Raw genomic sequence first — 14,640 nt, 5'->3', positions numbered from 1 at the left:
CAGACGTGGTTTAGAATTATAAAACAAAAGAAATTAAATTTTAAAAAAAAACAGGCTTTACATTTTTAATTCTATGTTTTCTACTGTGATCACAAGAAGGATTCAATAGTTTGTTCATTATCAGCAATCACTTGAGTAGGTTTCTTTACACATATATTATTATACTGTATGTCTTTCTGAGTATGTGAGTCTGTGTGTGTATATATATATAATCTGTCTGACTGTATGTAAATTTATAAAATGCTAAATGCGCATTAAATAGAATGCTTTATCCTTCCAATAAAAACTAAGCCACTTCAAGAGGTATTCTATTTCATATTGTATTCACTTGCTGTAAAGGAAGCACCAACTTGTTTCAAGGTTTGCCTGACAACCTCTACCAGTTGTGATAAAGGAAAGATAAAGAGACGAGGTTAAAATCTTTGAGAACACTTTTAACCTTTGTCTGTTCCTTCTCTATCCCATTTTTCATGTCTTCTTTTCCTAGATGACAGCATCGACCTGGCATTGATAGGATGTATGCTTTTGAGTTGTTTCATGAGGAATAGAGGTGGTTGCAAAACTGGCTCATTTCTTTTCTAGCCTGTCCTTTGGATAAATAGTGCCCTTTGGTGGCTTGTGGGGTCAAGTTTTTACCTGTGGTCTTGGAGGTTGCTATTTTATTTCTCTGTTAAAAATTGGTTCCCTGCTGCAGGGATAGAATTCATACAGTTGGTCCTGTTAGCAGCATGGTCTAACTGGTTGAGCAGAGAGATTTAATAAAAGAATATTTCTTTGTATGACAGTACAATCAAGATAATGTTTTAGAATGGACTTAAATATTTTAGAGCATATTGCTTAAGATGACAACCAGCTTTTTGGAGTAGCTCAGATGTAAAAAGGAGGAGACAGGAAAATGTGCAATGCATAAAATGTATTAACGTTCTGCAAATAAGCCTAGCTTTTTAAATAAATAATTTCCTTTTATAAAGTCATTATGTTATTATATTTTTATCCCCAGAGAATTGTATAGGGCCCCTGTCTCTTTTTAAAGAAGAGATTGTGAAAATAACAACTGTAATAAAAATAATAATGATAGAAACATTGGCTGCTGTCACAACGTTTTGGATTGGACTCATCCAATTCTGTTTTCTCTTGTCCGATAATTTAGCTTAATTCTGTGCCTGAATCAGACTATTGAAACAATATGCTAAAATAGATATGACCTCTATACCTGATCCATTTAAGATGGACATGGTGACAGACGCCTGTAACCCTAGCTATTTGGGAGGCTGAGGTGGGAGGATGGCTTGAGCCCAGGAGTTTGAGGCTGTAGGGAACTATAATTACACCACTGCACTCTAGCCTGGGTGACACAGTAAGACCTCATCTCTTAAAAAAGTTAAAAATAAATAAATGAATAATCCACTTAAGCTCAAATGAAAATGTGTATATTAAAATCATATGCTATTTTAGATTATTTTTCATAATCTTCATTAACATATAACTTCAGTTGATAGATTGATCTGTATATATAATCTATATAATCAATATATGTAGTATGCACATGTTTACACTTGAAAACTATTTACTAGGCCAGGCACGATGGCTCACGCCTGTAATCCCAGCACTTTGGGAGGCCGAGGCGGGCGGATCACGAGGTCAGGAGATCGAGACTATCCTGGCTAACACTGTGAAACCCCGTCTCTACTAAAAATATGAAAAGTTAGCTGAGCATGGTGGCGGGTGCCTGTAGTCTCAGCTACTCAGGAGGCTGAGGCAGGAGAATGGCATGAACCCGGGAGGCGGAGCTTGCAGTGAGCAGAGATCACACCACTGCACTCCAGCCTGGCGACAGAGTGAGACTCCATCTCAAAAAAAATTTAAAAATATAAAAGAATAAGAAAACTATTTACTCTAGGAAATCTCTTCCAAATCCTCTTAAATGGGTCTGCATGTAAGAAAACCAGAACAGTCATCTGTGAAATATCTTCTTATAAACTCAGGTACATTTCATACATGAGCTAACCGTATGTTAACAGTGTGGTAGTATTTCTCTCTCATATTTTCCCCTGTTCTTTCCTTTTGTTCAGAGAGTTTGGATGGAGAGACCCGGAACTGCCGGAAGTGATTCAGATGCTGCAGCACCAGTTTCCCTCAGTCCAGTCTAACGCGGCAGCCTACTTGCAACACCTCTGTTTTGGAGACAACAAAATTAAAGCCGAGGTAAGTGCTCCTTGGATTCTGAAATGATTGGTATCAGATTCATAAGCCCTCAGATCTTCTTAATGTTGGCAGGGAAAGGAATTAGGAGAACTGAAGTTACGCTTTTAAAATTTAGATCTATATTTACGACTAAAACATAGCATGTTTCATGTAATTGATTAGCAGGCCTTTCATGCATTCTTCACTTTTAGTATTTGAATACCGAGGAACGGAGGACCAATAGTGTATGCTAGTTATCAATAGAGGCTGGATTGTCAAATGCCATACTTGGAATTTGATTTGTCTTTCTCTTCCTGATTCCGACTCTGGGAGTTTTCTCTGCCCCTGAATCCTAAAGACATACTAAGTATCAATTGTTATCTCCTCAAATTACAATAACATTATTATAGTCAGTATAAGCTATGACCTGACTTTCCTGAAGAACTCATTGATAGGATAAGGACTCTAGGCACTAACTTGGTTTTGTGTTATAACCACGTGTTTGGCGCTATTTACAAAGGAGTAGTGGATTAAATGTGGATATGTGTTCCATTAAGGAGACTATTGTCCATGTCCATCATGTAAACAGCTGTTAACATGCTCTGTGTTTTTGGAATACATAAAGTGCATATATTGTGCTGTGTGGTATTTTTGGAGAATCACAGTGGTCGCTGCAGCCAAATCTAACTTTTTGAGACGAGGGACAAGCATTTGCATGTAAGGAACTGAGTAGTCAATTTTTTAAAAAAAGATTTTGTAAACTATAACGAGTCATCTTTATGGCATGTAAGCAATTCTGGGGATGAATCTAAATTAGTTTAAGAGTGGAAAGAGAGACTTGAAGATATAATTGCAATTTATTATAGATTTTGCTTGCTTGCATGGGGATATACATAGCCTCATGGCTTTTTATATTTTTCCATCTCTCTTCCCCTGGGACCGCAGGGAACATGGTCCATGCTCATGCTTATCAGGAAAGTGCTGTTTCTTTGTGGAATGAATATAGAGCGATGGTTCTCAACCAGGTGTCACTTTGTCCCAAGGTACATTTGACATCTGGAGACATCTTTGGTTGTCCTAGCTGGAGGAGGCTGTGGGTATCACTCGTAGAAATCAGGGATGCTGCAAAACATCCCAGAAAGTGCAGGGCAGCCCTCCAAAGAGAATCACCCAGCCCGAAATGTCAGCAGTGCCAAAGTTTAGATACAGAGAAATATTGTCCATCTGAGAAAATTTTTAAATGTGAAAAAATTTTAAATGTGAAAAAAAAAAATGAGGTCAGTTAAATTGACCTAAAAAAGCATTAAAGTTATGTGTGACTATTGTCCCAAACAGATGTTAACTTAGTCATTCTCTATTTTTAATAGAAAAAAAATGGCCATGCAAAATTAAGGACAGATTTCTGACTAGGGGATCGCATACCATCATCATATATTGTCCTTTTTTGAAGATCATAAGTTTTCTCTTTTTTGAAGACTATAACTTTGAGAGTTTCTCCAAAGGTCATGAAAGTATTTCATTTCATTGTTAGCATGAATTGATTCAAGAGTGTTGTGGTGCCCTGCCAAAGTGGGATGGACTCCCACCCAAAATTTGGTTGTTCTGATGCCAAGGTTGCTGGCATGACTCACACACCAAGAGGGCCTGAAAAGGTATCACTTACACAGTGAGGATCTCTGGGTCAAGCACAGTGGATCCTAGGCAGGTCCAAAATTGGCTTGAGAAAGCTTTTGGAAAGGAAATTGGCATGGAGTTTTTATGGTTGTAGGAAGTGGGTTCTCACATGCAGACTGGGCCTTGTACGGGTTGAAACCCCTGCGGGTACCAGAAAAGGAAGCTCTTGAGTTTTCTCAGCTTGCTCAGATGTGGGGCAGAGGAGGGAAGGGTGAGGCTTCAAAGCTGTCAGAAGTCAAACATCAAGAGATAGAGTCAGACTCTATTACAGGGAGTCACCCGGCCAGGCAGTGCAGGCTTCATGGCCCAGGGAAGTCTGAAGTCATGGTCTAACTGGCTCCGTAAACATGATCCATGGGCCAGCCTTGGGGCCTCTCAGTGGCGATGCCACCTGACAGGAGCTGTAGTGACAGCAGCTGTAGACTTGTTTCTGGCTACATCAGAATGACCCCTAGCACACTATAGTGAACACAGGCCTTCCAATGAAGGGGCGACCAGCACAAGTCATGGCGAATGGATGAGCTTCCCGGGCTGGCTTTCCTGCTTACCAGCTCAGTCACCTCGAACTACCTGATTATACTGGGGCCTCTTTTCTAATCTTTAAAATGAAGATGCTGATACCTTCTCTGTAGAGTCTTTGTAAGAATCAAATGACTTAACATATGCAAACTGCTTAGTGGTGAAATGTGCATTCATCCTCCTTCGTTTTGGCCAGGAACAGTAAAGACACTAAAGTTACTGTTTTATTTCATGTATATTTCTAGGTGTCAGTGTGTACATGTGTCTCTGTGTGTACATGCGTCTGTGTCTGTGTGTATGCCTGTGTCTCTGTGTGTGTATGTGTGTGTCTTAGTGTGTCTGTGTGTGTATGTCTGTGTGTGCATGTGTGTACATATGTGTGCTTCTGCTTATTTTTTTTTTATTTTGCTATGTGTGCCCTCAAGGTTGCTTGTATCACTTCTCATTGTTTGGGGTGGCCCCCAGCAGCTGGCACTCCTAGCAGCAGTTCATGTTATCGATGGCAACCCTCCATACTACCTTCTAAAGGCTGCAAACACTGCCAGGACCCATGATAATGTTCCCAGGAGACCTGGGAGGCTGGAATGAGAAGGAAGGGAAGTGTGATGTATGACTGAGTGTACACCCTGATCCAGAGTTGACAAAATGAGATTGAAGTTAGCAAGTGTTAGCCAAAGGAACATGGGAAGTACAAAAGACTTAAATAAAACACAAAGTGAGCTTCCAGAGTTTCCCTTTCTTTCTCCCATTCAGTCACATAGGGAGGCATGCATATTTGCATGCACACACACACACACACACACACACGTAAACTCTAATAAGGATTCTACACAGATCTATTTTGTTCTCTCATTCTAACTGCAAGTCCAAACTATTAGTAATTGGTTCTCCCTTTGTGACAGATGGCTGCCTGTCGTGTTTTCATATACAGACATTGATTTTTGTAATTACCTGTTGTCCAAATACTAATCTTGCAGGCACTAGCCTTTCCAAATTTACTCAGTCCTCTAGTCTTTCTATTGCATTTTATTGAACTGATTTAGCCCTTCAGTCTACATTTCATTATTGGTATTGACTTTGCTCACACAATGCGTAGGCCATTGAAAAAAAAGGCAGAACTACATCTTCTATATGCAGGGGGTCATAAATCATTCCCTTCTTGTTCCTTATTCCTGTGATTTGTACAGTGTTAATATAATAAAGCCAAGAACATCAGTTTTTTTCCAAAATGATAACTAGATCTTATATGTGCAATGATGAGAATTTGCTTCTGTAAGTCAGCAGATAAAAATCCTCATCCCTAGCTTTTCCTACTGCTCTAGTGAACTTGGATTTAACACCATCTCCTCAGTTCCCCTCTGTATTAGTCCATTCTAATGCTGCTATGAAGAAATACCCAAGACTGGGTTATTTATAAAGAACAGAGGTTTAATGGACTCGTGGTTCTTCATGGCTGGGGAGGCCTCAGGAAACTTATAATCATGGCAGAAGGCACCTCTTCACAGAGCAGCAGGAGAGAGAATGAGTACAAGCAGGGGAAATGTCAGACACTTATAAAACCATCAGATCTCGTGAGAACTCACTGTCATGAGAGCAGCAGTGGGGGGAACTGCCCCCATGATCTAGTTACCTCTACCTGGTCCCACCCTTGACATCTGGGGATTATTACAATTCAAAATGAGATTTGGGTGAGGACACAGAGCCAAACCATATCATTCTGCCCTAGCCCCTCCCAAGTCTCATGTCCTCACATTTTAAAACACAATCATACTTTCCCAACAATCCCCAAAGTCTTAACTCATTTCAGCATTAACCCAAGAGTCGAAGTCCAAAGTCTCATCTGAGACAAGGCAAGTCTCTTCTCCCTATGAGCCTGTAAAATCAAACACAAGTTAGTTCCTTCCAAGGTGCAATGGGGGTACAGTCAGTGGGTAAATATACCTATTCCAAGTGGGAGAAATTGGCCAAAACAAGGAGGCTACAGGCCCCATGCAAGCTTAAAATCTAACAGGGCAATCATTAAATTTTAAAGTTCCAAAATGATCTCCTTTGACTTCATATCTCACTTGCGGGTCATGCTGATGCAAAAGATGGGTTCCCATGGCCTTGGGCAGCTCTGTCCTATGGCTTTGCAGGGAACAGCCCCACTCCCAGCTGCTTTCACAGTACGATGTTGAGTGTCTGCAGCTTTTCCAGGCATATGGTGCAAGCTGTCAGTGGATCTACCATTCTGGGTTCTGGAGGATGGTGAACCTCTACTCACAGCTCCAATAGGCAGTGCCCCAGTGGGGACTCTGTGTGGGGGCTCCAGCCCCTTGTTTCTCTTCCTCACTGCACTAGCAGAGGTTCTCCATGAGGCCTCCACCCCTGCAACAAACCTCTGCCTGGACATTCAGGGCATTTCCACCCATCCTATGAAATCTAGGCAGAGATTCTCAAACCTTAATTCTTGACTTTTGTGCACCCACAGGCTCAACACAACATGGAAGCCACCAAGGCTTGGGGCTTGCACCCTCTGAAGCAATGGCCTGAGCTGTACCTTGGCCCCTTTTAGCCATGACTGGAGCCAACGCATCTGAGACACAGGGCACCATGTCCTGAGGCTGCACAGAGCAGGGAGGCCCTGGGCCAAGCCCACAAAACCATTTTTCCCTCCTAGGCCTCCATGCCTGTGAAGAGAGGGGAAGTGAAGGTCTCTGAGATGCCCTGGAGATATTTTCCCCATTGTCTTGGTGATTAGCATTAATTTGGCTTCTTGTTACTTATGCAGATTTCTGCAGCAAGCTTGAATTTCTCCCCAGAAAATGAGTTTTCCTTTTGTATCACATTATCAGGCCTCAAATTTTTCAAACTTCTATGCTCTGCTTTCTCTTGAATGGTTTGTGACTTAGATATTTCTTCTGCCACATACCCTAAATCATCTCTCTCAGTTTCAAAGTTCCGCAGATCTCTGGGGCAGGAGCAAAATGCTGCCAGTCTCTTTGCTAAAGCATAGCAAGAGTCACCTTTGCTCCAGTTCCCAAGAAGTTCCTTATATCTATCTGAGACCACCTCAGCCTAGACTTCATTGTCCATATCACTATCAGCGTTTTGGTCAAAGCCATTTAACAAGTCTCTAGGAAGTTCCAAACTTTCGCACATCTACGTGTCTTCTTCTGAGCCCTCCAAACTGTTCCAACCTCTGCCCATTACCTAGTTTCAAAGATGCTTCCATATGTTCAAGTGTCTTTACAATGACAGCCCACTCCTGGTACCAATTTACTCAAGACTGGGTAATTTATAAAAGAAAGAAGTTTAATTGACTCACAGCATTGGGAAGGCCTCAGGAAACTTGCAATCATGGCAGAAGGCACCTTTTCACAGGGTGGCAGGGGAGAGAATGTGTTCAAGCAGGGGAAGTGTCAGATGCTCAGATCTCATGAGACTCACTCATTATCACAAGAACAGCATGGAGGAAACCACCCATGTGATCTGATTACCTTCACCTGGTCCTGCCTTTGACACATGGGGATTTTTACAATTCAAAGTGAGATTTAGGTGGGGAAACAGAACCAAACCATATCACCCTCCCAGCAGTGAGGTGGAACTGAGGAGGGAGGGCTGGGCGGGGTCTAGCTCAGCAATCTCCAGTGACTAAGGCAGAGTTTGAATTCCACTGAGTTCTCTGATCCAGGGTAGGATATTTGGCTTTAAATATTTTGTAGATCAGCAAGTGTTTAAAAACTTGAGATAGGAGTGTAGTCACATAGGCAGTAGTCAGAGCCAGATTGAGATAAGATCAGAAGAAAAGCAGTCGAGGAAAAATTAAAGAGGATGGGAAAAGGAGAAGGAATAAAGTGAGGGTTCAGGTGATTGCTGCAAACACAGTTTGTGTGGTCCATATTCATGGGTTAATGAATATCTGAGATGGAAGTGGATCCTTGCACTTTCAAGGGCACAGGCATGATTAGTGTGAATGGATGGCAGTACTCTTTGAACGATGTCTGTCATCTACACTGTCTCCTAGATTGTTGGGAAAGTCAGCATAAATTAAGCCTCTAGACAGAGGAATTATTAAACATGGATACTCCCTCAGGTGTATGGACTATAAGCATCTTTTAGGAGGTGTCTAAATGCTGCTAACTTTTGAGCATTTTTTATAAATCTTTTCTTCATTCTTTTTGGAAACTCCCCTCAGCTAAGAATGAAGAAAAGATTCATTCTTTTCTTCATTATCCCATTGATTTGGGGACACTAAGTACATTTCATGGGTTGTGAGGATTGCAGTTTATTTATGTGCCTCCTGCCTGCACTTTTCCCGATTTCTTCCAATGCACACACCAGAGTTGGCATGCAGGTGGCACCCCCTTTCATATATAGACAGTTATACAAAACAAAGAGTGTATATATGTACATATATGTACACACTATATGGCTTCATTCAAGGTAATATGTATCTTAGTGATTTAGAAGTGTGTGCACATTTTCAAGTGGCAAATAGGGATTATTTTTAAATGTTTAAATATTTCTGTTTATATATTTATTTTTAGAGACAAGGCCTCTTTCTGTCACCCAGGCTGGAGTGCAGTGGTGTACAATCATAGCACACTGTAGCCTTGAACTCCGGGGCACACGCGGTCCTCAGCCTTAACCTCTCAAGTATCTGGGATTATAGGTGTGCACCACCATGCCCAGCTACATATTTAATTTTGTTATAAGTTAATAAATCAATTAACTTTTAAAAATGTAAGTTAAGCTAACAAAAATTACAAGTGTTCAAATAATTGGAAAATGTATTTTCTTTTAAACATAGACCATCCTATTGACATGCCTCATTTTTAAACAACATGCCTTATTTCAAAAATTCAAACTTTATTATGTGACTTTATGTGTAAGAAGGATTGACTTGTACTCCTTTCTTTTTGTTAGAAATGTCTGGTGAGCAGCACTGATAAAGATGTAATTTCAGGTTTTGACCTGATTACTTCTTGCTATATCAAAAAGTAGCTTCAACTGTCATATATATATATATGAAGTGTTTCCAGATCTTATATAGTAAACTTACAGAGGCACAAGATAAGAACTCTTGCTTTAGGAAATCAATATTGATTTTATTTTTCTAACTCCCAACAATCTTTCCAATTACCTTATCATCCTAACTGCTATAAAGCATTTTTGTTTTTAAAGAAATGAAATTTTCAGTCCTAGTGGAACACAAAAGAGTATATTGATAGCTAGCTTTGTGTTAGTGGGAGGGTCCAAATATCAATAGCATATAGATCCTATCTTTAAGGAATCTGGCTGGGTGTGGTGGCTCATGCCTGTAATCTGAGCACTTTGGGAGGCCGAGGTGGGAGGATTGCTTAAGCTCAGGAGTTCAAGACCAGCATCAGCGACATAGCCAGAGCTTGTCTCTACAAAAAAATGCAAAAATTAGCTGGGCACAGTGGTGCACCCCTGTAGTCTCTGCTACTTGGGAGGCTGAGGCAGGAGGATCTCTTGAGCCTGGAAGGATGAGGCTGCAGTGAGTGGAGATCAGGCCACTGCACTCCAGCCTGGGTGACAGAGTAAGACTCTGTCTCAAAAAAAAAAAAAGAAAAAGAAAAAAAGAATCCACAACCTGCAGGAGAGAAAATAAGTAAACAGGGCATTCTAATACTGTGTGTTACACATGATGGAGAGGTGAAGCCACAGCAGTAAACCGGGCATTCGCATTCGCATTTTTTTTTCTTTTTAGAGACGCAGAGTCTCCTCTGTTGCCCAGGCTGGAGTGCAGTGGCACAACATTGGCTCACTGCAACCTCTGCCCCCTGGTACAAGTGATTCTCCTGCCTCAGCCTCCCAAGCAGCTAGGTTTATAAGCATTCACCACCACACCAGGCTAATTTTTGTATTTTTAGTAGAGATGGGACCATGTTGGCCAGGCTGGTCATGAACCCCTGACCTTAGGAGATCCACCAGCCTTGGCCTCCCAAAGTGCTGGGATTACAGGTGTGAACCATCACACCCAGTCAACAGGGCGTTCTAATACCATGTGTTAAGGCGTGATGAACAGATGACACCACAGCTGGCGAGAGTCCTTACAGAATGCTTACATCCCAGCCTTGTGGAGTCAGGGAAAGCCGCCTGCTTCCTACACTGATGGCTACACTAAGTCTTAAATTAGAAGTTGCCAGAAAAATATAACCTATGGCATACCCACTTAGAACTGATGGAAGACAGCCATCGTATTTGCAGTTGTCTGTTTGTGTGTATGTGTCTGTGTGTCTGGACTAGATTGTTTCAATATATTTATATCATTTATACTAATATTTTGTCGAAATTCAGATTGCCTTTAAGTATAGAACATAGAAATTGATTTCTGTGTATAAAATATGCATACGTTTCCCCTCCCCCATAACTTTTTATTCCAACAAATTTAGACTATTACATCTGTTAAAAAAAATTGAGGCCGGGCGCGGTGGCTCAAGCCTGTAATCCCAGCACTTTGGGAGGCCGAGATGGGTGGATCACAAGGTCAGGAGATCGAGACCATCCTGGCTAACCCGGTGAAACCCCGTCTCTACTAAAAAATACAAAAAACTAGCCGGGCCAGGTGGCGGGCGCCTGTAGTTCCAGCTACTCGGGAGGCTGAGGCAGGAGAATGGCGTGAACCCGGGAGGCGGAGCTTGCAGTGAGCTGAGATCCGGCCACTGCACTCCAGCCTGGGCGACAGAGCGAGACTCCATCTCAAAAAAAAAAAAAAAAAATTGAGACTTGTTCCTGTCTACTAGACTTAAAGTGCTTCATAATTTCTATTTTATTCTTAGTTCTTTCTACCTCATATAGTTCAAGCGAATGTGCTATTCATCTTTTCAGTCGACTACCTTTGAATCATTTCTTCTTTCTTTCATCGTAAATTGTTTCACATTTTTGAAAAAGAGCCCATATTTCTTTGATTAAATATCAGTAAAGAGGATACCACTGAGCTTATAGCAAGGGCTCTGGAGCCAGGCTGCCTGCATTTGAACCCTGGCTGCCATGCCACTTTCTAGCTCCATGACCTTGAGCAAGTTGCTTTACCTCTCTGAGACTCCATCTCCCAGACTATGAAACTGCGTTGAGACTCCATATCATGGTAGAGAGAACACACGTAGACTGCCAGCACAGAGCAGGTGGCAAAGGAGTGTGAGTTATTCTTAGTATGGGCTGCAAAATAAATAAGGAAATCTCTTTCCAACAGTTAAATGTAAAACCAATTCCATAGTTTTATAGACAGAATACTTGTACTGTTCATCATCCACATTTTGAGATCTGCTGTTGTTGGCAAGGGAAGCTGAATGCACACACACGTTGTGTGTGACTCTGTGCTAAGCCGCTGTTTACACAACTAGATTCAACTACTGCCCTTTAGGAAGTTAGAATCAAAGAGCCGTCTGTACATACCAACATAAAGCAACATATAGACCCAAATACTTGATATATTGATATGTGAAAGTGAAACTAATTCATATTCAACAGATAATCATGGAGCAACTTTAAAGTTCCAGGCTCTGTTTTTGACCTCAATAATCCAGCAGTGAACAAAATAGACCCCCGTGAGTAGGGGGAAGCAACAATAAACACATATAGGCTGATATCACAAATCTCGAATTGTAGCTCCCATAATTCCCACATGTCGTGGGAGGGACCCAGTGGGAGGTAATTGAATCGTGAGGACGGGTCTGTCTTCTGCTGTTCTTGTGATAGTAAGTCTCACGAGACTTGATGGTTTTGTAAAGGGGAGTTTCCCAGCACAAATTCTCTCTTTGTCAGATGCCATGTAAGATGTCCCTTTGCTCTTTCTTCATCTTCCGCCATGATCGTGAGGCCTCCTCAGCCATGTGGAACTATGAGTCAATTAAACCTCTTTCCTTTATAAATTATCCAGTCTCGAGTGTGTCTTTATCAGACGTGTGAAAAAGGACTAATACACAGGCATGCATTGATCATGGGTGAGATGGTGATGCGGGCCATGGAGGAAATACAACACAGTAAAGCGGGTGGACAGTGATAAGGAGTGGGTGGAGAGAGGCAGCTGCCATTCTGTAGCAAATGGTCAGGAAAGCCCTCTCTGAGAAGATCTCTGAGAAGCAGCCTCGGAGCAGAGCTTGAAAGCAGTCAGAGAGAGAACCTCAGAGCTAGGTCTCTAAGGCATGTGCTCCAGGAGTGTGCTTCCAAGGGCTGTGGGAAGCAAGTACCATACACTGAGAGATGTGGAACAATGGAAATATGTTCTCCCATGATGCTGGAGGCTAGAAGTCCAAGACTGAGAAGGGGCAGGGCCATGGTCACTCTGAGACTCAGGGTGGAATCCTTCCTTGCCTCTGCCTGGCTTCTGCTGGTGGCCACCAGTACTCAGCATTCTTTGGCTTTATGGATGCATCACTCTAATCTCTGCCTCTGTCTTCATGTGGCCATCTCCTCTAGGCGTGTTTCTTTCTGTATCTCTTCTCCTCTTCTTATAAGGGCTTACATTGTACTGGATTAGGACCTATCCTAATGACATGATCTTAACTTGATTACATCTGTGTAGACCCTATTTCCAAACAAGGCCATGTTTGTAGGTCCCAGATGCTAGGGTTTCAATATATCTTTTGTGGGGGACGATATTCAGCCGATAACAAGGAGTAACAAAGAGTGTGGCTGGAACCTAGAAAGTGAGGTGGCGAGGGGTAGGAGGTGAGAGTAGACAAGTAATATCCCAGGGTTGGATCACGTAAACCACGTAGGCCAATGCCCTGTTATTAATATCACAGGAGAGAGAGCTGGGTGTGCTTTTTGGCAGGGTGGTTTGGAAAGTAATGCATCTTAAGAAACAGTGCTTCACCAGATTGTGGAATATATGAAATGGTCAAAGGAGGGGTAGCTGGTGGTATAAAAGGAGAGGGAGAGAAGCTCTAAAGAAGAAGGGAAATGGGTAAATTCACTGGGTAGTGTCAGCCAAGAAGAGGTGAGAGACCAAACTGCAATGCAAGAAGACAAGGCGTTTATTGGGGTCTTAATCTTAGAAATTGTAATTCAGGAGACAATTTGGCTTCTGAAGAGACAGAGGGGAGTAGGGGATTTTAAGAGAAAACTAAAAGGAAGCTCAGAGTGATTACACAAATTGTTTTGGAGAATTATTATTGGTAGAGGTGGCTGACTTAGATCATGCGTCCATAGTTTACTGGTGGTCACTGTTCAAGGGTTGCAGTGCTGGAGAAATTCAGCTGTTTTCCAGAATGTGATGGTCACTGCAGTTTGACCCACTTCAAAGGTTCCAGACAAGTTCCTGGTTTTTCCTGGTTTTTTTAGTTGTTTTTTGTTTGTTTGTTTGTTTGTTTTGCCAGTTAGCAAGAAACACAGGCTGTCCTTCTCACAATGACTGTCTGACTCCAGTTTAGAGCTCTGAACCACAGAGACAGCATGTCATATATCACACTTCACAGCGGGATTGCCCGGGAAGATGTAAAAGAAGCCAAAAAGGGCTGCCCAGTAACCTACAGTAGCCACTTGTAATCATCCAAAAATGACACAAAGAAAGTGTCATAAAAACAAAGTGGCTTATTGGATCTGAAGGAGATGTGAGTGATTTATGATAGGACATGTAATCTGTAATTAGGAAGTAAACCAGAAAGACTCAGAAATAAGAGAACATTAGTAAGTGGGAGAAAGTGGAGGGGTATTTGACTAAGAACCTTCCAGAACAACACTGTGGAATAGTCCAGGAGCCACGAGGCAAGATGAAGCTCTCCTGTGAGGTTGGCCACCAGGATGCTAGCGGCTGTGCACACAGCCTGCAAGAAACAGCTGGGTGACATGTGAGAAGTTAGGTCAGCACAAAGGAAAAGAATGAAGGCAGTGACTTTAACAAACAGAGGTATAATTCCTATTTCAAAAAGATATGGACTCTTGTCATGTTTAAATACAGCCAGGGAAGGAGGAAGAAGAGAGCGAGGAATGTGCTGAGGGTCAGTGTACCAGGCCTCAGTGGAGGGGTTAGCTCTGTGGAGAAGTTAAAGCTTCTCAAGATCTACAACCTTTATGAACACAAGAGAGATGTGATATGTGATCCACAGTGAGCACTACTGCAGCCAGAGGCCAATATATTTTTTCCATTTTCATGAAGGCTTGGTCCTTCACACATGAAGGATGATGGACGAGGCACACTCAGGAATTATTGAGCCAGTGCTTTGAGCGGAAAGGACCATGAGTCATCCTCAGTGGAGGAGATAATAAGAAGGCAATATTGCTAACAGCCTGGGACAGAATTACAACTAAAGA

At 42.0% G+C, this 14,640-nt stretch overlaps 1 protein-coding gene across 5 annotated transcripts in view; it reads left to right on the top strand.

Annotated features, from left to right (window-relative positions):
- The window catches only part of CTNND2 (catenin delta 2), a 942,602-nt gene that overhangs the window by 673,873 nt on the left and 254,089 nt on the right, over positions 1 to 14,640 (top strand). For all 5 annotated transcript variants that reach the window (XM_031666708.1, XM_031666706.1, XM_031666707.1 and 2 more), the window contains one exon: positions 2,073 to 2,205. In XM_031666708.1, coding sequence (XP_031522568.1) covers positions 2,073 to 2,205 — 133 coding nt within the window. The remainder of the gene's footprint in view (positions 1 to 2,072; positions 2,206 to 14,640) is intronic.

This window comes from Papio anubis, chromosome 5 (assembly GCF_008728515.1).
Source record: "Papio anubis isolate 15944 chromosome 5, Panubis1.0, whole genome shotgun sequence".
Taxonomy (NCBI): Eukaryota; Metazoa; Chordata; class Mammalia; order Primates; family Cercopithecidae; genus Papio; species Papio anubis.
Note: the sequence above shows the minus strand (reverse complement) of the source record. Positions and strands in the feature narration are given on the sequence as shown.